Below are 27838 nucleotides of genomic sequence, written 5' to 3'. Positions count from 1 at the left end.
GCCAGAAGTTCCTTGTTACCCACGTCATAATTCTGTTCAGCAGAAGACTTTTTTTGAATAAAGGCACAGGGGTGAAGCCTGGCCTGAGTTGACTTCCTTTGAGACAAGATGGCTCCAGCCCCAACATCAGATGTGTCCAATGTAAACGGTAACTTGGGACCCGGATGAAAGAGGATGGGCGCAGATACGAAGGCTTTTTTCAGGAGATCAAAGCTTGAGTGGCCGCTGGTGGCCAGGAAGCAGAATCCGCCCCTTTTTTGGTCAAGGCTGTGATGGGGGCTACCGTGGAAGAAAAGTTCAGAATAAACCTGCGGTAATAATTTGCAAAGCACGAAAAACATTGTATGGCCTTGAGAGTGGTAGGACGTGGCCAGTCCATAACTGCCTTGAGTTTAGCTGGATCCATGGAGAACCCAGAGCCAGAGATGATATACCCCAAGAATGCTGTGGAAGTTTGATGAAATTGGCATTTCTCTAATTTGACAAAGAGATGGTTCTCGCAAAGGCGTGATAGTACCTGTTTGACATGACTGATGTGTTCTGGAAGAGACTTAGAAAAAATCATTATGTCATCCAGGTAGACAATAAGAAATTGATTGAGAAGGTCTTGGAAGATCTCGTTGAAAAAGTCTTGGAAAAAAGCAGGAGCGTTGCAAAGACCTAAGGGCATGACTAAGAACTCATAATGACCGTCTCGTGTGTTGAAGGCCGTCTTCCATTTGTCACTCTGTCAAACCCTCACCAAATTGTAGGCACCACGCAAGTCCAACTTGGTGAAGATGGTTGAGCCTTGAAGACGATTGAAAAGTTGTGAGATAAGTGGTAAAGGATAACGATTCTTGATGGTAATCTTGTTAAGACCTCTATAGTCGATGCATGGGTGAAGAGATCCGTCTTTTTTTTTTTTAACAAAAAAGAAACCTGCTCTGGCTGGAGACGAAGATTTCCGTATGAACCCCCTTTTAAGATTTTAGTAGATGTAATCGTTCATGGCTTTAGTCTCTGGAAGTGAGAGTGGAAGAACAGAACAGGACAAAAGATCGATTGGACAATCGAAGGGGCGATGAGGCGGTAAAACGTCAGATCGTGCTTTGTCAAAAACGTCACGGAAGTTAGCCTATATCTCAGGTAGGATACTTGCGTCCTCTCCAGGGGTGACCAACCCACATATTTTATGAACGCGAACTGCACAGCTCTCAGCATAATGAGTACTCCACTGGATAGGTACCTTGTTAGTCCAGTCGATGCAGGGATTATGGCGTTAGAGCCATGGAAGAACCAGAATCACTTCGACGGAAGGGGTGTGAATCACATCCAGGTGGATTTCTTCTTTGTGATCTTCTCCGCCAATAGAAAGAAAGCAATTGTCTGTAGAGAAATGAAGGCAGGTTGTAATGGTCGACTGTTAATGGACTCCAAATCTAGCAGGACCCTCTTGCAGATAAGCGGAATGTTGTTTCTCTCCGTGAAACCCTGGTCAATAAAGTTGCCTCCAGACCCTGAATCTATAAATGCCAATGTTGTGGTATGAAAACTCTCACCCGTAAGAGACACTGGATCAGAATTCTGGTCGGCAAGACCTCCTTGGAGACAGGGGAAATGGAGAGTGTGTAAGGATTCAAGGAACACGTCCTATACGGCGTGTTCCCTCCTTACCTGCTTCTTCACAGACCTCTGCGCTGGTTGCTGATCATGTGTGCATCCCCGCTCTGTTTACAGAGCGCGCACACACACGCAGCTCATCTAGCTGTGCCACAGAGCCTGGCTCCGACCCCCTTATGCGCCGCGTGCGAGAGAAGTGTGACGTCGTGCACCGCTCCCCAGCTTCGTGGCAACTGTTCTAAGTGCCCCATGTCTCCTGCAGCCTATCCTGACCTCCGTGGAGGCCGCACCTCCATTCCGACCCCAGCCTCATTGGTTCCTGCTTGCTATAAAGGACTTCCACTTCCTTTCCTGCTTTGCTGAGCATAACTCTTGTGACCTTGTATTCCTGCGTTTGTTTTGCTTTGCCTTGCTTTGCTTGTGCCTTGCTGTGTTCTCTGTTGCTTTTCTGTGTACCTACCTGGCTTGATTATAGGACCTCCCCTGGATAAAGACCCTTGCTTGATTATTGAACACCTCTGGAGAAAGACTCCGGCTTGTACCTGACTACCTGCACCTCTCCATCCCAGACCTCGGCTTTCGGACAATCTACAACTCTCCTGGCTCCAACCCTAGACCACAGCACAACAGACACGAACCATCCCACTGGCTCTGCCCCTGGTCTCCAGCAAGTACTCACACTAACCCACTCTCTCCAACCCAGACCCGGCTATGCTGACTATCCACCCTCCAGGCATGCTCCCGCTGCTGTGGGTGCGCAGTCTTGTACTTTCCCACCTCAGTACCGGAGTCCTGTCTTGTTTGTGGTGAGCGCAAGCGTTACAGAATGTTCCCAATGAGATTCCCCTGGACCTCATTGGGAGTTGTCTTTTCCCAACTTGTGGTGACAAAGGAGCACTTGGTGTCTGGGATTGCCGCAGTAGAGACAGAGTCCGTTAGTACGTCGACGTTGCTTCTCGGACATGGACAACATATTACCACCCAGTTGCATGGGTACCGGAGCATCAGAGGAAGAAGGTTCTGCGTAGTGAAGTGGAAGGCAGGTGACCTAGAGGGCAGTTGTCGGTGGCAAGAACGTTCGGATCTCCTCTCTATCAGGCGTTGGTCTATCGCTGATGCAGACAGCGATAAGTTCTTCTAGATCCGTTGGACACTCTTGAGCGGCGAGTTCATCCTTTAGTGACTCTGAAAGACCCTGCCAGAAAGCTGATGACAATGCCTCGTTATTCCATCCTGTCTCTGCAGCAACGGTATGAAACTCTAAGGCGTATCTGTCGACCGGGCGATTTTCCTGGGAAATATGAAATAGAGAGGAAGCAGTGGTTACCTTGCGGCCAGGTGTGTCAAAAACTCTTTGGAATTTTCTGGCAAATCGTCCAATGTGCTGTGTAAGATCCGACCTCTGTTCCCAGATAGGGAAAGCCCAGGCCAGAGCGTCGTCTGTGAGTAAAGAGATGATGTATGCCACTTTGGATCTTTGCATTAAGTGGAGAAGAAAAGGAACCCAACTGATAGCACTTCTACTCTCAGAACTGAATGATTAATTAATGTAATTAAAAGTAATATTTAATGATAATAATAGCTAAAATAATGGTGATTAAAATAAACAGACTACGGACTCAGACTCATGTTCCTATGTCAAGTGCAGTAAGCATTCTGGAATAAATAATAATAAAACGGATAATTGAGCTTTATTGAATCAATTATCCAATATAAGGGGCCTGATATACAGATCTCCCTTAAGGGTATAACTAGGTGATATAGTGGAGGAGGGGGTGCGGTGTGTAAGCACTATCTTAATATAACTCTGAACCAGATGATTGTCCAGAAATTGAAATGTAGTTAATTAGGTGCTAAATTGCGTCTTAACAGATGAACACTTCTGATGCAAGCAGCAATCTAAAAAGTCTGTGACCCAGTCTGGTACAGAGATAGTATATATATATAGCCCCACTGTGAACACTGTGAGTAAACTTAAACCCTCAGAACCAGTTAGGCTAGATCTGGCTACTGATATGGTATATATATATATATATACTGTATATATAATTTATGTCTCAACAGGCAGGGACTTAAGAAGCAAGCAACAAACTACCGCACTGTACCAGTATTTACTGGATATACACTTTAGAGGCTTAAGGTGCTCACTAATAGTGTAGGTGAGATTACAGTATTTGTATTACACTAGAGGCTGGGAAGTCAAAGACTCCGTAGATTGCTGCTTGCTTCACAAGTGTTCATCTGTTAAGACGCAATTTAGCACCTACAGTAATTACCTACATTTCAATTTCTGGACAATCATTTAGTTCAGAGTTATATTAAGATAGTGCTTACACACCGTACCCCCTCCTCTACTATATCACATAGTTATACCCTTAAGGGAGATCTGTATATCAGGTCCCTTACATTGGATAATTGATTCAATTAAGCTCAATTATCCGTTTATTATTATTTGTTCCAGAATGCTTATTGCACTCAACATAGGAACATCAGTCTGTGTCCGTAGTCTGTTTATTTTAATCATCATTATTTTACCTATTATTACCATTAAAGATTACTTTTAATTACATTAATCATTCAGTTTTGGGAGTAGGAGTGTTATCAGTTGGGTTCCTTTTCTTCTCCATTTATTGCAATTAACTTATTTTTAATAAAGATTTAATAAAGATTTATTTAAGCTGTAACGGGGCAACTTTATTGCTATCACTTTGGATCTTTGGGATGGAAAACAAAAAGGCATGATTTCAAATTGTATACAGTAAAACATTGGTTCAAAAACCCTCGGCATCCATGGGGTTCTCCCGCATAGCGGTTAAGAGTCGGGAGTCGGGGTTCAGAAAACATAGCATTAACCAGCGGAGTAGATGGAGGACTGGTGGGGTCGGATGTAGTGGAAGCCAAAAGATTCTGCTGTAACAGGTCCATCCATCGGTCATTCTACTCTAGGTAATTTTCTAGTCTTGTAAACATGCTGGCGTGCGCAGTCAAGACAGGTCCCACCTCAGTGGGGTCCATGTTTTTGTTGTGGATGCTTCGGTTTGCAACACCTACAAGTTTTGGCAGCCACATGCCACCAGACAGACACACCTACCCAAATCCTGTGTGTGCCAGACAAATTGGACAGCAACTCTCTTTCTTCCACAATGTTGCTAGACAGCCTTAAACATTTTTTGAGATTATGCTTGCCTATTTAATTTGGCAGACACGTGGATTAATTGAAGAGGTAATAAAAATCACTGCAATGATCATACAGGGTAAAATTGGGGAGTTACATTCCCTTGAGTAGGTGATTACAATGAGGACTCAAGAAAAGACAAATTATATTGAGGTTTATGTGGAAATTTTGGATTAGTCTGAATCAGCTTCAATGGGGATTATCGGCAGAAAATGGCTTGAATGTCCTCTCCTGCCAATAGATAATCAGGACATTAGTGTAGAGATGGGAGAGTTTGGGGGGGGGGGGGGAGTTCACAATCTTATTTATGCTTCCAATCCCCTTTTTACCTTCGGACCATTGCAGAATTGCAGAATTGTTTTCCTGAGTGGGTTCATTTTTATTTTTAAGTTATTCTGGGACCTAGCCTTATGTTCTTGTGCTCTTAGTATGCTTCTGCCCCTCTGTGATTGCTACTGTTTATTTTTTTACATACAGTACAGGCATGTATGTCTTCTTTTGATGCAAGTAGATTAATTTTACTCTGTGACTTTTGCTCGTTCGTTCTGTCTTAGTATTCTGTCTTAGTATTTGTTTTTTTGTTCTTACTCCTATGCCTGCACATTTTGAGTTATCCTAGCATTTCTTTACATTATTGCTTCTGTCAGGGTTCTATTATAATGCACTTCTATTTTTACTCCGTCTTGCCACAAGGGGGCTAGCAAGTGTCCTGTTTCCATAGCAACCTGACCAGCGGTTTCTAGTTTCTTTTTTGGCATTCTTTTACATTTTTCACTATCACACCTCAAGATGTACAGACCAATCAGCCTACTTCCAACCCCCTTTTTTTTTTTAACAAAGATACTGTCTATTCATATACATCAGACCCTGGACTTTGTCCAGTCTACAAAACCAATGACATTTCACTATCATAATGGACCAAATCCAAGTTGACGGGATGTACTGTACCAAAGTAATGAATATGATCTGCCACTCAGTTTGGTCGTGATTATACCTAAAATCGCATATGGCCAAAAAACAAAAACACAAAAAAGCAATGCAAGTAACTATAGCTGCAGCAGCGTGCACGCTGCCTGGAGATGCAGGGCGACTGACTCCTGAAAAGACTTTGGAATTTGTTTCTGGCTGGCGACAGCTGAGTAACATGAGAGGTTCAGCCACACCTCTGACAAGCCTCCTGTGCTACTCTTCTCTCCTGCCTTCCCGACATAATCAAGATGCCGCTCAGCGGCAGCACAGGGTGACATCACCAGATCGCGCTGCCGCTCAGTGGCATCTGGTATAATCATAGCCTTAGGTTTCGTCAATTAGATACTGTAGAATGCATTTGGTTCTGTCTACATCTCAGCAGTTTTAATTGCATTAAGAAGTGTACTTTGATATTATGGGGATCATTTACAACAATGCTACATACACAATTAGATTACATGAACTTACAAGCAAGATAAGAATCAGCAAAGGAATACTACTTGGAGGCACAATGTCACCAAAACTTTTCACAGCAACACTTGAAGAATTGTTCAAGACATTGAATTGGGAAGAAAAAGGAATAAAAATCAATGGTGAATACTTTAATCACTTACGATTTGCAGATAAAACTGGTATTTTTTCCACAATTCCAGAAGAACTCCAGGTACTAACCATAGAACTCGAAGAAGCAAGAAAGAAGGTGGACCCCATATGAGTCTCATTAATACCAAATTGATGTTCAACAACTGTCAACTCTACAAAGATCAAAATAAATTGAATAGAACTGGAAGAAGTTCAAGAACATGGGCTTATTCTAGTAGCTTCGAAAAGTGACTTAACACTTGTAAAGTGCACTTTACAAGCAATTGCATGTGTTGATATTTAGTAAGCCGTTATCGCATGTCAAAATCACCTGTAAACTGCTTTTTTATGCGTTATCACTCTTGCTCTGACAAACCAAGTTGTATGTCAAAAAAGGCTGAAATTCGCATTTGTTGTCAATAACTGCTATTCAAGTAGCTTCGTAATACAATAATACTCGCTTTGTTTTTTTTACACCAACTAAAGGGTGGCGAGAAAGAATTTCCAATTTGCATCAGATGAGTATCATTTATTTTTACGATATATGATTGAAGCAGACGGTCTCCTTAGCTAAACCACATTCATTTCAGGTCTGGATGCCACCTGCTTCAATCCTATGTAATAAAAAAAAATTACAACAGAGCTTCATTATCTTAATGGCTAACCACTAAGGTGATAAAGGGGTTAACTACCAGTACCCAGTTTGTTGGTGGTAGAGGGGTTTGGTGAAGGTTGTAATTGCCCCAAGGTGGGTGGAAAGTTAGTTGATTGGTGACACAGTTGGATGAAGAGAATGAGCCTTCATCCCGGCAAGGGTACGATACACATTTACGCACTATAGGGTGCCTATTGATTGCCAATGTGGTTATCTGGGCCACCTTTGAGGGCATAAGTAACCACTGTGACAATCAATGGGTTTATTTACCAGTATTTGTTTTTATTGTAATTTGTATTTTATTTAATTGTGGGTTTTTTTACACAACACAAATGGCAAAAGCACTATTAGCGATATTTGGCTGATAGGGCTATTGCCCATTTTTGTGTGTGTGGTGATGGGGCTAGAGGTGGTGCGTCAAGGTGGTAGTTGCCCTATGAAGTGTGGTTAGGCCTCCCAGGTGGGTAGTGAGAGGGGTTAATCCCTTAATTACCTTAGTGGTTATGACCGCGGTTATGACCTCTCCAGCATCCCTCCAGGGTGGCCAAACTAACCACCCTGGGGCAACTACAACCATCACCCACCCCTTCTACCACAAACAAGCTGGGTTCTTGTGTTTAACCTCTTCATAACTTTAGCGGTTAGCCACTAAGATAACGAAGCCCTGCTTTTATTATTATTACATCGGATTGAAGCAGAGGGTCTTCGGAGCTGAACCACATGACTTTCTAGGCCTATGACACCCTGCTTCCCATGGTTCAGGCCCCAGTATGGAATTTCAGTATCTCCTGCAAGTTTAAATGTCCAGGTCACATGATGCTGGAGATTTAAACTTGCAGGAGATATTGGCACCCAATACAGAGGCCTGTACCTCGGGAAGCAGGGGGTCCCTAAACCTGAAATTAATGCATTTCAGCTCCGAAGACCCCCTGCTCCAATCCTTTGTACTAAAAATGTCAATAAAAACAGCATGATCACCTGTATGTGCTGTGCAGGGAGATGCAGCTTCTCAGCTCTCTCTGCACAGCTCTTCCAGACTAGTGAAGGAAAATCGTACCTTAGGTCATTTCACTTGTTATGCAATTACAAACTAGTGCAGTATGTAATTTTTTTTAACAAACAGTACATAAAATGCAATTTTTAATAGTGAATACCGTTTTTCACAAATGTAATACTGCGAGCTATAAACATACCAACACGTTCGATGTTGCAATTACAATATTGAAGCTACTCGAATAGGCCCTATGTCCCTTGGACAACAAGTATCAATGGATGGGAACCTTTTGAATAAAGTCAATAGGAGAATGAGTTCATTTTAAAAAAAAACAATCTTGTTAGGGAACCTTCAGCTGTGCCTAAAACGGAAAGTGTTTGACCAGTGTAATTTGCCTTTGCTCACTTATGGATGTGAAACTTGGACCCTAAATGAGAAGACCATTCAGAAGCTTCAGACTTCCAAAGAAGTATGGAGCATCATATGTATTACCCGAAGAGAGAGGAGGAAAAAAAATAATGGGTTCAGCAGTAAAGACATGTCAGTAACATCATCACATGGGTGAAGAAATTAAAACAGCAGTGGGCAAGACCTATCGCAAGAAGAAATCACCATTGTTGTACAAAGATACTCAACTGAATTTCAAGGAATATCAAAAGACCAATAGGATGATAAAAAGTTGGATGTGGGGATTAAATCATAAAATGTGTTCGAGCAACATAGAGAAGAGAGGCTTGCAACCACAGGACCTTGGGAGGACTGAAGATGATGATTAGTAAGAAGCGGACTGTAACAGGGTGAAAATAAGACACCAAGCCTATGCCTGGCAGACCTATGTTTAGGTGCCCGGGTTAAATATCAGCTGGGAAAAGGTCTTGTTAATTGGTCGGGTCTCAACTGCCTTGTTAAGGGGCTTTAAAAACCCTGGCTGGTCACACATGAGCCAGTGACACACACTAGAACTTGGGAGGAAAACTGCTTGCTGTAAAGGTATGTCTTTCCTATAATTCTTGTTTACTATATTAAGACTCTGGATTTTTCCTCGTTGGGAAAAAGGAAAAGCCCTGCTCAGGTCTGATCTGTATTTGTTTTTTTGCTGAAAAGAAGCTGTTTTATTTGTGTACTGTATGTCATCTTTTGTAGGCTAAATAAACAAGTCAATTCAGAAATCCACGTATTGTTGCATTTGACTCTGCAACAGGGACCTACATGAAATCCTTATGACTCCCTAATCCCATTATCCTCTATAAATACCAAATGTTATTTTCATGTCATGTACTACATTATATAATACCATAGTAAAAAAATCTCGTCTTCCTTTCCAAAATATACTTGTGTTACAAATATGGAAAAGGGGGCATACAATAACCGCTAATCGCTAATGCTACCCAATACTCTTTGTGTGCAACACAAATAGTAATAAATATTAATAAAGTGTAAAATACAATACAATTAATAAAATGGCCAAAAAAAATCCTTTTAATAGAAACAACAAAATGTCCTGCATCCTAAAGAACCTGAATTTTCTCAGAAACCAATTCAGAACATTATTTGGCATATACTCTCTGGGTTCAGGATGTTCCAGAGCATATGTGGAAACAGGAAGAAGAAAAGAACATACATGTATAGTGTAAAATCTTCAAGTAAAGCACAGTTTACTTGTACTCTTGTAGAGTTTACACTCACACTGTATCCGTCTTGAGCTTTATACATCAACCACTGTTACTGTGGAAAGGTGTGTTGTCTCAGCCAGGTCCTCTATTTCATCGGGATCTGCATCTTAGATCAGAATAAAAAAGAGAAAAAGACACAGCACAACCTGTTTATTCTTCAAATTAAGATGAATGTGAATAAATATGGATAGTCAAATTGAGTCTTTAATCAAAGCATGTGATTATAGATGTATTCCTCTATGGGTAGCTCTTCTGTGAGTTTCTCCTTGATTGGAGTGCCCTAACTTGGAGCAATGAAGAAGACTGGGTGAATCAGATTGTAGATACTAAAAATGAGTACTTTAATTATAGAAACAACTAAAGGGGAATAATTTGAAAAGGATAAAAGTTGGTTACACAAACTGGAAATCTCTTAGAAGCTAAATCCTGGTTGGTGATCCAAATACTCCTGAAAATGTAAATCATTTTATTCTAGAAGGTAATAGATTTATATTAACTCATAACTATTTTGTTTTGATAACAGTTTTTACCTTCAGATATGCGGTACAGCCATGGGCACGAGGTTCACACCTAGTTATGTGAATATCTTCATGGGCATATAAGAGTGAGCCCATATATGGTCCACCAATTCATTTAGTGCGAACCTGGTGCTCTGGCAGAGATACATTGATATTATTTTGTTAATCTGGAGGGGGAATAAACAAGAATTGGAAGACTTTAAAGCATATTTAAATAACAATAGTAATAGTTAACAAATTGAATTTTTTGATTTTGTTTTATTCATTAAAGATAATTACATTCAAACCAAAACCTACTACAAAAATGAGTATGCCATCAATAGCCTGCTGGCATCCAATCATCATGATCCAAGGTGGATTAAACATTTCCCGTAAAGACAGTTCCTTAGATTAAAAATAAATTGCTCAGCAACATATATTCCTAGGGCAGGCAGAGGAAATGAAATGATTTTTTTTAGAAAGAAACTGTAAAAGAGAAAATCTAGATGGAGCATTGACAAAAGTTATTAATGTTGACAGAAGCCAGTTAATTAAATGACACAAAATAATAATAAAAAAAGTTAATTTGTCCCAAGTATCAATACTATATATTAACAGCTATGGCAACAAAATGGCCCCAAATTCAAGAAGATTATCTAACAACATTTGGGCATTTTAAAGAAGGACGAGCTTCTAAATCACATTTTACCTACATACTCCTAGATCATTTTTAAGAAGGCCTCTGCTTTTAAACAGGCACTGGCGCCAACTTGTCCATTTAGCAACAGGAATAAAAAAAAACACCATGACAAATTGGCTTAAGGGCCTTAAAGGTTATTTTACCTATTCTAAATGCATAGTTTGCCAGCACAGCACTAATGGACGCAAATTTAAATCTTAAATTACAGGTAAAGAATTCCAAATACAATCCTTTATCAATTGCAAAAGCAACTATGCAGTTTATCTTCTAGAGTATCCATGTCATCTACAATATGTCCGTAGAACCTGTACGCTGCTAAAAAAAAAGAAAGGTTTGCTGAGCATGTTTGCAATATCAAAAAAGGATTCATTTTAAATTAGCCCATAACCAGGACCCCAGCAGCTTTTTCTGCAGAAGCATAGAGTGCCTTAAATTATACCTTACAGACCCTCACCCCTAAAGGCCTTAACATTGAGTTTGATTTACTGCAGCCTGCTTTGTGGGTATAACAGGGACTTATCCCTGTTTAAATAAAGCAGCCCCAGAGCTCTGAGAATCCAACAGAGAGATAGTTGATTGCAGCCACTCAATTAACTAGTCTCCACCTGGACTAATGAGAGCTCAGCCTAAAGTGAGACACAGGAGAGTGATTCCTTAGCTCACATTTGGGCTGACACAGGAAAGCAGAGAAGCCTGCACACAGACACTGTCTTGAGCACAAAAGTATGCAGAGATCAAGACATCCTAACCCCCAGAAACCTATATTTCCTGGACACAGAAGACCCAGGAACCTGCCAGACACTGACATGGAGGGCCTCCTGCTTAAGGTACTTCCTGAGACTTTGGGGCGATAGGCTGGTAATGGGAATGTCCATCCAGTCCTGCAGATGGGGTCTGGGAAAGTAAATTAGCCCTTAAAAATGGATAGTGGTTTGTTATTTTGTTGTTTTTGTATGTTTTGCATGTTGGCTCAATAAATGAGTTTAGATTTGCAGAAATCCGTTGTGCATTGTTCCTTCTACTACTGATCTAGGACTGGAAACAGGCTTTCATTCAAGCACGGGAGCCCCGGTAATTGTATCATTCTAACCATTTTTTAAGGTGTGCAGCATTTAATTCATATACCTTGCATGGATAAAGGAACAGGCTCAATAAAGCCAAGGTATAATTTCACCCTAATCAGTCTCCATTATATGAACCTCTGCACACATCTCTTACAGTGGGCAACTGAAAATATTTGATCTTGTAATTTTATTACCTATTTTATCATTTTTACTTAATTGTTTAGTCCTATTTCTTGTAGTGATTTAAGTACCAACGCTCTTTTTAATTTTTAATTTATTTTTCTCCACATTTAGACATTTGGTATATACTGCCATGTATGTTATCATGGGTTTTCACTAAATGTTTTATTGGTATCCTCGTTTGTTGGGACCTTTTAGACTGTGTCCCTTTTAGTCCCATTCTGACAATCTAGATCATTTATTAGGTGTAGTACGTTTTATTTACTTTTCGATACTGACATGTTTTTATACATTTATATTGGATTGTGTGGCATTGTGCCTTATAATTGAGTTGGTCCCTCTCAGCGGATGTGCTAATACCATGATTTGCCATACTGTATGTTTGATTCTTTCCATATAACAATTTATAGTTAGCCATTTATGGATGTTTTTACAGGCAGCTACGAGTCCCCCAATGTAAATCACATTTTGTACTATTATGTTCATAACACATATGCTTTGTGGATTGTAGTTCACTCTCATTATTTGTGCCATAAGTGGTATTCCCTCCCCATTTTAGGATTATCACTCCTTTTACCGATTGAACTTCATTACTTTATAAGCTCATGTAGTACCCTCATTGGAGTATTAGGTCATAATGTTTCACCATTTACTGTTAACGTTTCGATTGCGCATTTAGGGTGTCATGCTGTGTGGCTTAGTATTTAGATTTATTTAGAACAGACCAACTGCTGTGGGTTAATACCTATTCAAGCCCAATTTTTGTTCTGCTAGCCTATCTGTTGTTTTAAGGTCTAAATGTATAACATAGTTGTAAAGCCTTGGCTATCTTTCCACACACACTTTGCTGCTCTTTTATAATATCCTTTACCCAATATTACACCCCAGAGATACATTTATTTAATGAAGATTTGGGGCACCCATTAAGTGGCATCTATACAATTTTGTTTATCATGTCTTTGTTAGCGCCCATGCTGGGCATTGTGCAATGTTTATTATCTCTAAGACTCCATTCACTCTTTTTAATATTATTTTTCTTTTGATAGTTTGTAAGTTATTATTACCATGATTGTATAACTGCAAACCAGAAACTCCTAACTGATACAATCAATGCAATTTTAAGCCCATCTGACAACTAGCAGCCATAATTAATGATTTGGCTATATAACCCTCACTCTGGGTTTTGGTGGACAAGCACCCTGATGAAGTGACCCATGCTAAGTCACTAAACGCATAGGGCTAATCACATACAAGTATGCACAGAAGGGCAGGAGTGGGATCGGGGGCATGTGGCTGAGATCGGCTCCTTAAACAGCAGTAGAGAGACGCTGAATGTCAGAGAGCAAATAACTCAATCAGGATCGTATTCCTCACTTTCCCCCTCCCATAGACTTCTAGTGTGATTGTTACCAACAGTGAGGAATCCCACTTGAGATTCCTAGTTTGTGTAACCAAGTGTTATCCTTTTTTAATTATTCATTTTTTTGTTTCTTTAATTAAAGAACCCTTTTTAGTAGCTACAACCTGATTCACCCAGCATTCTTCATTGCTCCAAATGAGGGCACTACAATCAGGGAGACACTCTCCCAGAAGAGCTACCCATAGGGGAACACATCTATAATCACATGCTTTGATTAAAGACTCTTGATGTGAGTATCCATCTTTATTCACATCCATATTATATTGAAGAACAAACAGGCTGCGCAATGTGCCTTTTTCTCTTGTTTATTCCCATTTATGATGCAGATCCCGATGAAATAGAGGACATGCCTGAGACAACACACCTTTCCACAGTAACAGCGGTTTATCCTTGAAACTCAAGGCAGATGCAGTGTGAGTGTAAACTCTATAATAGTACAAATAAATTGTGCTTTCCCTGAATGTTTTACACTATATGTTCTTTTCTTCTTGTTTCCACATATCCTCTGGTACCCCCTGTGCCCAAGAGAGCCTATGCCAATCAATATACTTTTGTTAAAAGGAAATAAATTAGATTTACATCATTTTCTCAATCAAATGATTAAGGATTGTTGAGAAAACTCAGCTACTCATGTAGGAATACCAAAAATCGCCCCGATCTTTATTCATATTTCTTTCATTCTGCCAGTCATGGTCATCAATTTTGTCCTGAGACGAAGACAGAAGCAACAGAGATACAACATTGTGTGGGCCATTCACTTGAATGGATTTTAAGGTGCACTTTATTAGTGAACAATATCTTCGGTCACTTAGGCTGCGCCCCAGTGCTTTCTACAGCTCACGCCGAGGCGTGCATTGTGCGTACATGCACCGGCCCTCAATGGGGCTGGGCCCAGTACGCACCTTCACGCGCACCTTCATACTACAAAATTTTCCTAAAGACAGGGAAATTGAGTTCACAGACTGCGACGGAGGCGTGATCACGTCCCTGCCGGCGATTCAGCCAATGAGGGTGAACCAGTCGCGTGAGGTCCTTTGCCATGCCCCTGGAAACCCACAGCCACGCCCCCACCTTTCGCAAATATTGCAGTCTACTCCCAGACCGCAGATCGCGGTCAAGCGCTGTGCACGCGCCGCACCCCCCCCGCCGGGCGCTCGTGCTACAGTGTTGACTGGGACCGCAGCCTTACAGTACATTAAATTAACATCATTGCCCAGGAAATGTCAGTGAAAACTGCTGCCACTAACTATACATATGGATTTAACAGTCGATTTATATTTTCCCATTACCAATCTGCAAGATCTTCTAATTTTATGCCAAGTCATTTTGGATTAGCATATTACCCCCAACCTATGTACAGTATCACTTATCTATATACAATGATGTTACTCACTACAAGCTTGGATCAAAGAGGTTGCAAGGGATGTATGAAATTAAATTTATCCATGGTAATAAAATCAATAGACCTAAAGTAGGAAGTTGTTACACATGTCAAAGGCAACTACATTTTATATTCTTCTGAATCAATCTTCTACTTGAATTGGCAAGAATTTCGTACTGTGCACATCCTCTAAGCTATGTGGACTCTCTGAATAGAGCTTTTTGTAATGGTTATGAAATCTCTAATATGGTGAAAATGTATGACTGTTCTTTCAAACTGTATTTAAAGTAAAGTAAGTATTGTTAGTTAAAATAGATTTCAGAGAATGTTGTGTTTTTAATTTGTACTGATCGTTCTTGAAATATATTGATAATAACCAAAAAGGTTAAAGTATGCTTTTGTATAGTGTTCATGAACGAAGATTCCTATGATTAAATTTATGAATTAAAAAAAACAAAAAAAAGGGAAGGTATACAAACGATAAATGTATATTATTGATTGCAATCCCATTTGGATGCAATTCTATATGTAGCGGTGTTTACCCCACCCTCTGGGAGATCTGCCTTGTGTAGTGCTGGTACCTGCTGGTTTACAGAATACTGAGGTGTCCGCCGTTGGTTGTGGGGACATCAGGACAGGCTTCTGGGGTACTAGCTGGTACATTCTAACTCTGGTGCCAGCACCTCCATCTCTTACAGGCAGGGCCGCCAACAGAAATCATGGGGCCCAGGACAAATTAAAGGAGCAGGCCCCCCCCTCCCCACATTCCCCAAACCCATAGCGCACCTACCACAAACAAATATTTTTTTACTTAACTGTTTTCTTCTTATTGTAATATGGAAAAAAACATTACAATGCAACCTGTTTATTTTTATATTTTCAACAAAAGATAGGTGACTGCCTGGGTGGGTAACTGTGCTTGGGTGGGTGGGTAACTGACTGCCTTGACTGACTGCCTGGGTATGTGGGTGACTGACTGACTGACTGCCTGGGTGGGTGACTGGCTGCTTTGACTGCCTGGGTGGGTGACTGGCTGCTTTGACTGTGGGGGTGGGTGACTGATTGCCTGTGTGGGTGGGTGACTGACTGCCTGTGTGGGTGGGTGACTGACTGCCTGGGTTTTGACTGACTGCCTGGGTGGGTGGGTGACTGACTGCCTGGGTGGGTGGGTGACTGGCTGCCTTGAATGCATGGGTGGTGACTGACTGCCTGCCTTGGGTGACTGAGTGACTGACTGGGTGGGTAAATTACTGGGTGGGAGAATTACTTGTCTGACTGTCTAGGTGGGTGACTGACTGCCTGGGTGCGTGACTGACTGCCTGGGTGTGTGACTGACTGCCTGGGTGGGTTGACTGACTGCCTGGGTGGGTGGGCGACTGGCTGCTTTGACTGCCTCGGTGGGTGACTGGCTGCAATGCCTGTGTGGGTGGGTTACTGACTGCCTGGGTAGGTGGGTGACTGACTGACTGCCTGGGTGGGTGGGTGGGTGACTGACTGACTGCCTGGGTGGGTGGGTGACTGGCTGCCTTGAATGCGTGGGTGGTGACTGCTGCCTGCTTGCCTGCCTTGGGTGACTGAGTGACTGACTGGGTGGGTGAATTACTGGGTGGGTGACTTACTTGTCTGACTGTCTAGGTGGGTGACTGACTGCCTGGGTGTATGACTGACTGCCTGGGTGTGTGACTGACTGCCTGGGTGTGTGACTTACTGCCTGGGTGCGTGACTGACTGCCTGGGTGCGGGACTAACTGACTGCCTGCGTGCAGGACTGACTGACTGCCTGGGTGCAGGACTGACTGACTGCCTGGGTGCAGAACTAACTGCCTGGGTGCGGGACTGACTGAGTGCCTGGGTGCGGGACTGACTGAATGCCTGGGTGCATGACTGACTGAATGCCTGGGTGCATGACTGACTGAATGCCTGGGTGCGTCACTGACTGACTGCCTGGGTGCGTGACTGACTGACTGCTTGGGTGCGTGACTGACTGACTGGTGCGTGACTTACTGACTGCCTTGGTGGGTGAGTGACTGACTGCCTGGGTGGGTGAGTGACTGACTGCCTGGGTGCGGGACTGACTGCCTGGGTGCGGGACTGTCTGAATGCCTGGGTGCGTGACTGACTGCCTGGGTACGTGCCTGACTGCTTGGGTGCGTGACTGACTGACTGGTGGGTGAGTGACTGACTGCCTGAGTGGGTGAGTAACTGACTGCCTGGGTGGGTGACTGACTGACTGCCTGGGTGGGTGTTTGACCGACTGCCTGGGTGGGTGGGTGAGTGACCGACTGCGTGGGTGGGTGACTGACTGCCTGGGTGACTAACTGCCCTTGACTGACTGCCTGGGTGGGTGACTTACTGCCTGGGTGGGTGACTTACTGCCCTTGACTGACTGCCTTGACCGAATGCCTGGGTGGGTGAGTGACTTCCTGGGAGGGTGACTGCCTGGGTGGGTGGGTGACTGCCTGGGAGTTAACTGCCTGGGTGGGTGGGTGACTGACTGATTGCCTGGGTGGGTGACTGACTACATGGGTGGGTGACTGACTGCCTTGACTGGGTGGGTGGATGACTTACTGGGTGGTGACTTACTTGTCTGACTGCCTAGGTGGGTGACTGACTGCCTGGGTGGGTGTGTGGGTGGGTGAGTGACTAACTGTCTGGATGTGTACTGTCTGGGTGGGTGACTGCCTGGGTGGGTGGGTGACTGACTGCTTGACTGACTGCCAGGGTGTGTGACTGACTGACTGCCTGGGTGGATGGGTGACTGACTGCCTGAGTGGGTGGGTGACTGCCTTAGGTGACCGACTGCCTGGGTGGGTGACTGACTGCCTGCCTGGGTGTGTGGTTGGGTGAGTCACTGACTGCTTGGGTGACTGACTGACTGCCTGGATCGATGGGTGACTGACTGCCCTTGACTGAATGCCTGGGTGGGTGGGTTTGACTGACTGCTTTGACTGACTGCCTGTTGGGTGGGTGACTGACTGCCTGGGTGGGTGACTGGGTGGGTGACTGTGTGGGTGGGTTACTGACTGACTGAAAGTGTGGGTGGGTGACTGAGTGACTGGGTGGGTTGTTGATTGAGTGACTGGGTGGGTGAGTGAGTTGGTGAATGGCTGGGTGGGTGGGTGAGTGAGTGGCTGGGTGGGTGGGTGACTTGAGTGAGTGACTGGGTGGGTGAGTGAGTGACTGGGTGGGTGTGTGAGTGACTGGGTAGGTGAGTGAGTTACTGGGTGGGTGAGTGACATGAGTGAGTGACTGGGTGGGTGACTTAGTGGGTGGGTCGGTGGTTGACTGAGTGGGTGGGTGAGTGACTTGAGTGAGTGACTGGGTGGGTGACTGAGTGACTGGGTGGGTGACTGAGTGGGTGACTGGGTGGGTTTGACACTTGGGTGACTGGGTGTGTGGGTGAGTGTGTGACTGGGTGTGTGGGTGAGTGAGTGACTGGGTGGGTGATTGACCTTGACCGGGTGGGTGCTGCTTCCTGCTTCCTTGCCCGCCAGATGCAAGGTAGGCTCGGGGGTGCGGGAGGTAGGCCCGGGGGCGCGTGGCAGGAGGTAGGCAGCTGGGGAAGGCTAGACTGGCTGCAAATTTCGTGGCTGCTGCCCGGAGCAGGAGGTGGGCGTGAGGGAAGCTGAATTGACATGTGCGGGGGAAGTTGGGTTGGCGTGCGCGGGGGAAGCTGAATTGGCGTACACAGGCTCACAACAGCACTTCCCTTCTGTCCCACGTTGGGGGTGAACAGGCCCACAGGCAGCAGGCCAGACACCCTGCTTCCTTGCGTATGCGCATCGAGACCTCGGCTCTGTGCATGTGCACGGGGTTCGCCGGCAAAAAAAAATTCCCTGACTTTTTTTTTAAATATAAAAAACAGGCATGGCCGCGCAGGGGGCCTGGGCGGCTGGGCTCCCTGACTCACAGGTCCCAGGACGCCAACACTGGCACACACCCCCTGTTGGTGGCCCTGCTTGCAGGCTCCAGGAATATGAATGCAATCCCTGCAGGAAAACCACAGTCTACTACCCCTGATGAATTGCACACCAGGCAGGAGTATATTTTAACTGGAACGGTCTTTCATTGCAACACCGCCGAACTGCTTTGTGGCCTTTCTTTCCTCTGGATGGTCCCTGAACTTCCACCCCTGGCCTAGGGCACCAAGGGCAGTCCAATCTCTTCCCTGTCTCCCTATAAGAGCCAGAGGTAAGGTAATCACCCCCTCTCCCCAAGGGGAGGGGACAGCAGGTGCCAGAGCCCTTTACACCTCTGTGTGATAACAGTCTCTCTCAAGGGGAGAGACAACTGACAAAATTTAGTGATGCAGCCCCTTAATTACGAGGAGGAAGGTCCAAGGTCTGAGCCCCTTATTGGGCAGAACACAGGCCTTAGCCCACCTCCTCCCCTGTCACTCAAGGGAGCTGCTGCGGTGGGGAAAACCCAGAATTGTACCTGAGACTGCCTGCACTGTTGCCAGGGCTTGCATATCAGGGAGGGCAGATTAGTAGCCAAAGCAGGCATGGATACATATAAAGAGGGGAGAATGCCTACAGGATTACCCAGCAAGGTGCGGGAATTAAGTTAAGTGCAAGACCAAGCTGACAAACTAAAAGTTGCTATACTGCAAATAAAACCCTTTTGTGTCTAGCAGATAATCAAAGAGAAGAAAATGTTATACAGTAGGAATAATTATATATATTACTCAGTTGTTGATGGCTAGAAGTCTGGGATATATTCTTGATAACCTTCCAGATGTTAGCTGGGTTTTATGTATTCCGGTGAAGATTGTCAGTAATATTGTGCTTTTGCATGTCTTGTTTGCCTTGTGCACATATTCCCCAAGCATCTATAGTTATTAAGATTTTTGGTAGTACCAGAAAGCTTGTCTGAATCCCTGTTGGAGTCTCTGTTAGAGGACACAGATAAACGGAGCTCCCGCCTGCAGCGATTCAGGCTTGTTTACCAGAGGGATTTGCCTGGGAACAGTGGGAAACCCAAAGCCTCAAAGAGCAGAAAAGCCTGCACAAATATAGGGCAACAGACTTCCTAACTTGCTGAAGGAGCCACATGAAGACCCTAAGAAGAGTTCCCCTACAACAGGGGTGTACAAACTGGGGGGGCGCACACAAGATTTATTTATTGTTTGGGGGGGAAGTGCAACAGTTGCAGAGGCCCTGTGCTCTTCCCCAAGGTATTTAAATTAAATGCCGGGGGATAGCGTGAGGCCTCTGCAACTCAACATACCTTGATTCTGCACATGATCCTATGCACAGCACAGCAACAAAGGTTTGCGCTCCCCTGCCCTACAACACACCAGATAAGGACTAAAGAATATACTGCTGTGCCTGAAGTCTGTTTATATTGTTTGCATATAATAGTGCATGTTTTGTCTTGGCAACCAGCTTAGCTGGCGACCCAGCTAGAAAGGGCTGGAGTGTTTAGTTACTTTCCCAAAAGGGAATAGGATTTTATTTTATGATTTGTGTTTCGCCCTAAAGGGGCAGTGTCCCCCAATGTGTTGTTTTGTGGAGAAATAAAAGCACTCAAACATTATGGTTTAATCTGAAATAAAGCTTGTGAACTCTTAACTGACCTCGCCTACGGCCGCTCCATCAGACGTTTACTGAAATTTGCTTGTCTTAGATTATTATCTCTTAGAGTGAATGTTTACCGTTACACACAGAGTGCCAGCACTTGGTATATTGATTAAATCATAGAGAGAAAAGTGATCCACTCAGCTTTAAAGTAACTCCAAGTAGAAACAACACAGAAGTAAAACATCTGAAGATTACAGAATTTGAGTGATTAGCTAAAATAATTTGAAGGATATTAAAAATATATATTCACTGGTTAAGTTTTCATTTTGAACAATAAAGTATATTATCCACCAATATGTTTTATAAAGAACAAAAATGATTTGGTGCAAGGAAATATTTTTTTTTATGTATCATATGGGCCTTACTGTTATATCCAGACGTAGAAATCATGCACAGTATATATGTACAGTATGTCTTTATATAGCGAAATCCATCTACATAGTGCTTTACAGCAATAAAACACATAGGAGACATAATAGCAATAAGCGTTTCATACATAAAAGTAAACATTAGGAAAGGGAGTACCTGCCCCGAAGAGCTTACAATTTAAGTGTCAAGTGGGGAGAACTTACAGAGACAGTAGGAGGGTGTTATGGTAAGTGTGTCTTCAAAGGGTCATGGTAAATGCGTACAGTATGAGCTGTATAGTATCAGCCAACAGAGCTACTCAAATGCTTAATTTTAGAGGTGTGTTTTAAGATGGGCCTTAAAGGTGGAGAGAGGGTGCTAGTCAGCTATTGAGGTAAAGGGCATTACAGAGGTGTGAGACAGTAACTGAAAAATATTTTAGATGGGAGAGGGCTTTAGATACAAAAGGTAAATGGACAAGGGGGCAGTAGGGCCAGGCTTGTGAGGAAGACTAAGGAGCTCCCGTTTTTGACATGTTAAAGAAGAAAATATGTAAAATCTTATATGTTTTTTTTAAATGTTCTATAGTATTAGATGAGTGATTTTTTTTAATTATTCAACTCTTAATATCATTTTTAATGAGTTTTAAAATATCCTTTGATTTCTATAGCAGGTTTAGACCACATCCCAAGCAGTGCAAGATTTTTGCAACATTATTGTGTTTGTGATCATTTGTTGCCAATGATCTTAGCAGTTGGAGCTGTAAACTGTAACAATACAGTAGATAATGTTGCCTTAATAATATAAGGATACATTGCAGCTGCTGAGTTACTGACTGAAGGATTGATTTAAACTGAAAGGTGGCCATTATGTTAGGTACACAATCAAGATTTTTTACTGATTGATAACAAGAACACCAAACGATTGCCATTTTAGGTAAGAATGTGGAATTATGCATTGCCGCATGCATCACATGTAAACATATGAAAAAAAGAATGGGAAAAAAAAGGGGGAATGTAGTATTGCTGGTTTAAATTTGAGTTGGGCCATACAGGATGATGTAGCGTAGAGACATACAGAAATTTTGGCCTGTACAGCAGTTGTAAGGCCAGGGGTTAAAAGGTAAATTAGCGTGTCATCAGCATAGCCATTGTCATACCATTATCCTTGTGATGTGTTTGCCTTCCTACAATGAGACAATTGTAGAGATGCCCTACTACTGGCCCACTGACCTGATGTTTGTACAGTTAGGTATCTCTGAATTTGGCATAAATAGCAGATTCTAACTTTAACCAAAACTTTAAGAAAAATACCTTTTCTGGATCAAATGTTCAGTGCATCGAAAAATTGTGTTTAGCATTAAAGTTCTAGCCAACCTACAGTATAACCATGCCAGTAGGATGGCGTAATGTATGTATATATACACCTGTATCTATTCTTACAGTGTAAATAATTAAACATGCAGTAACAAACCGAATATATATACATATTGTACTCAAAACAAATCATGATTTGTAGTATGGTTAATATGGGGTCTTTTTATGGAACCCCAATATACAAGTGTACTGTACAGTATATGCTTCAATTAGTTAAAGCCAATGTAAAAAACCTTTAAAATATCAATAACACCGACCAAAACATTTTTTTCTTAACTGTATTCAATCTAGAACAGGGGTGGGGATCGTCAGGCCCGAGGGCCATATAAAGCCCTCAAAATCATTTGGTCTGGCCCTGCTAAAGCAACTGCTATAACCGGGGTCGCGCTAATTTTTTTAAAAATGGGTGACGCGCCCTACACGATCCCCAGCAGCCACTGTACTAACCCCAGCAATCCCCCAGCAGCCACAAAACTTCCCCCGCACTCCCCCCGCAGCAGTCCCCGCAGCAGTCCCCGCACTTCCCCCATGCTTCTCCAGCAGTTCCCCCCGCACTTACCCCAGCATCCGCCCTACACGATCCCCCCAGTAGCAGCAGCAACTACCAGAGGTAGGGGGGCGGGGTTCTGTGTGCCTACATGCCTGCTGTGTTCCTGCTGTGTGCCTGCCTGTCTGTGTCTGTATGGCCCGCGAACGATGTTATAAATATCCAAATGGCCCTTGGCAGAAAAAAGGTTCCCCACCCCTGATCTAGAAGGACCTTCCTAGAACTTAAAGCAGCAAAGCATGTGAAATCTAATGTGTTTTTTTTAATAAATCACTTCTGTAGTATTAGATAATATTGATAATAATGATGGTTGTTTTTGTTTTTCTTAATCAGTTTAAAAGCATCCTTTGATTTCTATAGCTGGTTTTAACCCACTTCACCAGCAGTGCAAGATCCTTGCAACACTTTCCTGTTTGGGATTATTTGTTGCAAATATTCCCAGCATTTTGAGCTGTCAACTGTAACATTAGATAATGTTACCTTAGTAATATAAGGATAAATTGTAGCTGCTACGATACATACAGTAGCAGCCATTATGTTAGGCACACAATCAGGATTTTGACAGATTTAAAACAGAAGCACTAAACGATTGCCAGCTTAGTTAAGAATGTTGAATTATACTGTACATTGTCACCTGCTTTATATATACAAATAAAAAAAAGGCGGGAAAAGAAGTTGGAAAGTAATATTGCTGCTTTAACCAAGAAACTGCCAACACCAATCCGAGACCCTCCAGCTGCAGAGAACGAAAACTTTTAAAACTCCTGGACAAGAACAGTTGTTTGGGAGACCGCCAGGGTCAGCCTTGCTTTTGCACCCAACAGGAAGCAGCAACATCATCGGGATATGATGTCACAGCGTTCTATTGGATGACACCACAGCCATATTTTTGTTTCCAGCATTTACTGACAAAAGTAAAAAATTGTATTTCTCAGCATGCAGGAGGTCATGTGGTTCAGTTCTCCCTGGATTGAATAATGCTAACAACTAGCAAATAAAAAACATCCAAGCACCACAGATTGATGTTTTAGCAGCCACTCTGTAGTTTTAATCTCATTCATGTATAGTAGAGTAAATGAGAGGTAACTCTCAATGTACTGTATTACTTCCTGGTAAAACATTTTATAAATAAATGTATAGTACATATGTATAACACTGTTCTTTTTTCATCTTAGAAAAGAGCCATGTTAAAAATGTCACAATTACAGTATCTTCTCAACACAGTATATTGATCATTTTGCCAGTAACATGTTAAGCTTTTATGTTTACAATGCATTCATTATTGTCAAATCAGTAAATTGATAGAGTACTACATAAATATACAGGAGGTCTCACCATACAAATTATGCCACAGGACATAAGAGGGACAAACATACTGTAACATCACTCTATCTTGTAGTAATAATATGCTGTGATCTCCTGGCACAGCTGTTTTACATGGCACAACTATGTCATGGGCAAGTAGATGTATGGTCTCACTGTCCCTGTGTTAAAGCTCCAGATCAGTCTTTTTTTTTTTTTTTTCAATAGTTTCATGTGGGCAATCTCTAATTACCTAAAGAACTGGATAGCTGCCGGTCAATTCGTTCTCCGTCTATTGATCGGCAAAGTTTGGCGACATCTTTAAATATGGGGAATGTAAATCGTTGCTATAGGAACAAGCATGCTTGTTAAAATAGAATACAAGAAAATTGGTCTTTCAAAGTTGTTTTTTTAAAAACAGAAAATGCTAAATGTATTTTTTCTTACTACAGAACTGATTTATTAAAAAAAACACACATGCAGGATATTGCCTGAACTGCAGCTTTAAGCGCATGTAATTTTTGTAAATCAGTATTGCTGACCTTAGGGAGAGAGGAGAACCCTTGAAAGCTTGTTTGTTATTATCAATTGCAGTCCAAAGAAAAAGGGTATCACCTACTGTAATACTGATGTATGCATAAAAGCCCAAACTTGGCATAAGGCAAATAATGTACAGTACAATTATATATATATATATATATATATAATTATTATTTTTTAAAGGTTACATTTGAACTCTTTAAGCTATATTGTGTAGTATTTTACTAGATTAATTTTTTTCTATTATATTTTATTTTAATTGTATTAATGTGCTGCAATTTCCAAATAAATGACAAGCTTAGTCTCGAGACCCATCAAACAACAGTAGAATAATAAAATGTTGACACATTAATTACATTTTAAAAAACACAATGCTTTTTAATCTGTTTTCTTTCTGTTCATGTGGTGTCTGTTGTACAGATTATATAAATATGATTAAAGGCTAGAAACGTATGTCAACATTTTTCAAATATTGGTGGTGTACACTCCAGAATTACTTTTACAGGCAGGCCTAGTGTTTATTTTGTAAGCATTCAAACATACTGTAGTAATTGTACAGTTTTCTTTTACAGATGTCCAATGGTTAATTTTATGCTCAGAAATGGGAAATTACTCTACGCAGCAATAATTTAGATGGGAATACTTGGGAACATTTAAATTAATAAGCTGTTAACCTAATTTCCATTAAAAAAATGACTATAAAACATGAATCTGTTTGAAATTAAACAAATCACCATTATACTGAATTAAAGGGGCTAATGTTTAAGCAGTGCTGATCACATGGAGGAGCCCAACTGTCTTTTACTAATGAATTTATAAAACTGGATTCAAACCATTCATCAGTGTTACTTTATCTTCCGTTTGATTTCCTTTACTTGAAACTAAAAGTAAAAGATAACTTTGATTTTTTTAAAAATATATCATATTATTCCAATACATTTCTTAAGTTCAAAATGAAGAATAACTATTCTTGGATAAACAGATAAACAATGCTTAGTAATTAGACATTTGTGGAAATTACTGAGAACTAGTGAAGGAACAACAGTGATGACATGATCTGCTTTTTAGATGGGAGGAACATCAAGCTACAGAAGTAACGCCCCTTATTCTAAACTCACAAATGGTAATGCGTGTTACTGCTAACAGGAGATCTACAACAACATGTATTGCATCTCCACTCAAACAGAGCTGTGGTTAACTCATGTGTTAAAAATGCCATAAAAATTACAAGTAAGAATAACAGGCTCTACATCTGTGTCTTGAGCCATAATTTAAATAAAAAATATATTTTTTGTTTTGTGTAAAGTCACAGAACATGCATTTAATGTACTACTATGGTGGGCAGATATCAGATGTAGCAGCAGACAACTTTATTGTATTTTAAATAATAATTAATCAATTCTGTGTGTGTGACTGCTACCAATTCATTCGCAGGTAAAATACACATATAATAAGAAACAAGCCAACATTCTGTGAGACCCTCTATAGTCCCTTTATCTCCCTGTGCTGAAAACTATATTGTACTGTAAGTTGCTATGGCAAAGAACTAATTTTGCCCATGTACATTGCATGAACAATGTCAAATGTAAAATATAATTTTAGTCAATGAAAATGTGTTGAACAAATTTAATCTTGATCAATTTTCATACTTATCTTTTTATCTTGTCTACAACATCAATGGTAAACAAAATATATATTTCTCTAACTAATCTGTTTGTACAGAAAAAATTGTTTTTATTTTTTTATACAGTGCACTGCATTTCACAAAACCACAGAGAATCGTGTCAAAACATCTGTAATTATGACACAATATTAATTTTCCAATTTGTACCCTATGTATTGCACAGTGTTCTTGTGCTTTTATCACACAATGGCACATACTGTAGAAAGCTGAATTATAAATATAGCTTTAAGAACAACAGTCATTCAACTTAAATTATTGCCAGTTTTCAGAAACCGTAAGGGACAATATTGCTTTTTGCTCAGACAAAACTAGACAGTAATGTAAAAGTGATCGTTTCTACAGTATCTTATGTTTTACGTAGGATCAGCTTTTATACATCGTACAGTATTATTTGTGAATGTAGCACAATCTATTTACAGGAGATGTTTTTGTCTAGAGGGATTTTCAATCACACCATTACCATGATATTACTACATATGGCTGATTACATAAACTACATAAAATATAGCATGTAAACAACTTAATTTACCAACTCATTTTTTTCTCTCTAATATAGATATATTAGCGCTGACGCTGTTGATGAGAGGCCTGTAAACTTTTCTCCATCAGTGAAGAAGTTAACAAAATTGACAGTTTCCCATTTAAGATACTCAATGCAAAGTAAACAGAAGCATACTGTATTGCATAACAATGGCTTTCAGGCCCTTCTAAAAACTATTACATTAACATTATGTTAATAACAAATGGTTACCTAAAGCAGAAAACAGATGCTTCGTAAAATCTTTTTCTAGTTAATAAAAAGCTTAACATTTTACATACCTGTCCATACCAACTGTATTCCAGCATTGTAAAAAGGAGTTCCTGTTACAACTTAAACAACTTTTACAGATAACCTGTTCTGCTATATGAACCTTATGGTTAGGTTAATACTTTCACTTTTAAGGGAATTTGCTTTGGTCTCAAACTCTCTCCTTAGCCACCAGTCCATTTACAATCATAGCTTTGTTGAAGTGTTGCACTCTTTCAGCTTAAACCTGTTGATAATGAACCTGAACTTATTATTTTGAGTCAATGAATTGAAAGAAATAGGGCAAAGAATGAAAGCCACAGGGCCAATTACCAACATTCTTTGATGTATTACTTGCTAGCACCCACCAAATCACTTTATGTCTTTGTCTTGATCCCCTCTGTTATTCATTAATTATTCTAGAAGGGTTAGAGTTCAGATAGCTAATTGCGTAGACAGTCTTACTTGGTGGGGATTCTCCCTATACTGACACTTTCCCCAACTGTGCCCAGCCACCTTGCATTAGGCCAATTAATACAATTCTTGGCATATTTGTACAGTTTCCAAGGTTCATTTTAAAGCTTTTCTGTAAATGTCCTAGTGGAAACATTTTACACAAAGAGATTACAGAACTGTTTGGGTAATATTTACCAATCATGATATTCCTTCACAACGATGTTCACTGGCCATTGGCCTCTCACTTACAAATACACAAATCATCCTGTTTCATCCCTTTCTGACATTTCTACTGTTCTTTTAGAGGAGCAACATATATACAGTA

At 41.5% G+C, this 27838-nt stretch overlaps 1 protein-coding gene across 1 annotated transcript in view; it reads right to left on the bottom strand.

Annotated features, from left to right (window-relative positions):
- Positions 1-27290, bottom strand: part of TFEC (transcription factor EC) — a 234662-nt gene extending 207372 nt beyond the window's left edge. The window contains exon 1 of the mRNA XM_075599986.1: positions 27090-27290. Coding sequence (XP_075456101.1) covers positions 27090-27116 — 27 coding nt within the window. The 5' untranslated portion in view covers positions 27117-27290. The remainder of the gene's footprint in view (positions 1-27089) is intronic.
- Between the last annotated feature and the right edge of the window lie 548 nt (positions 27291-27838).

The sequence above is a fragment of the Ascaphus truei genome, chromosome 5 (genome assembly GCF_040206685.1).
Source record: "Ascaphus truei isolate aAscTru1 chromosome 5, aAscTru1.hap1, whole genome shotgun sequence".
Taxonomy (NCBI): domain Eukaryota; kingdom Metazoa; phylum Chordata; class Amphibia; order Anura; family Ascaphidae; genus Ascaphus; species Ascaphus truei.
Note: the sequence above shows the minus strand (reverse complement) of the source record. Positions and strands in the feature narration are given on the sequence as shown.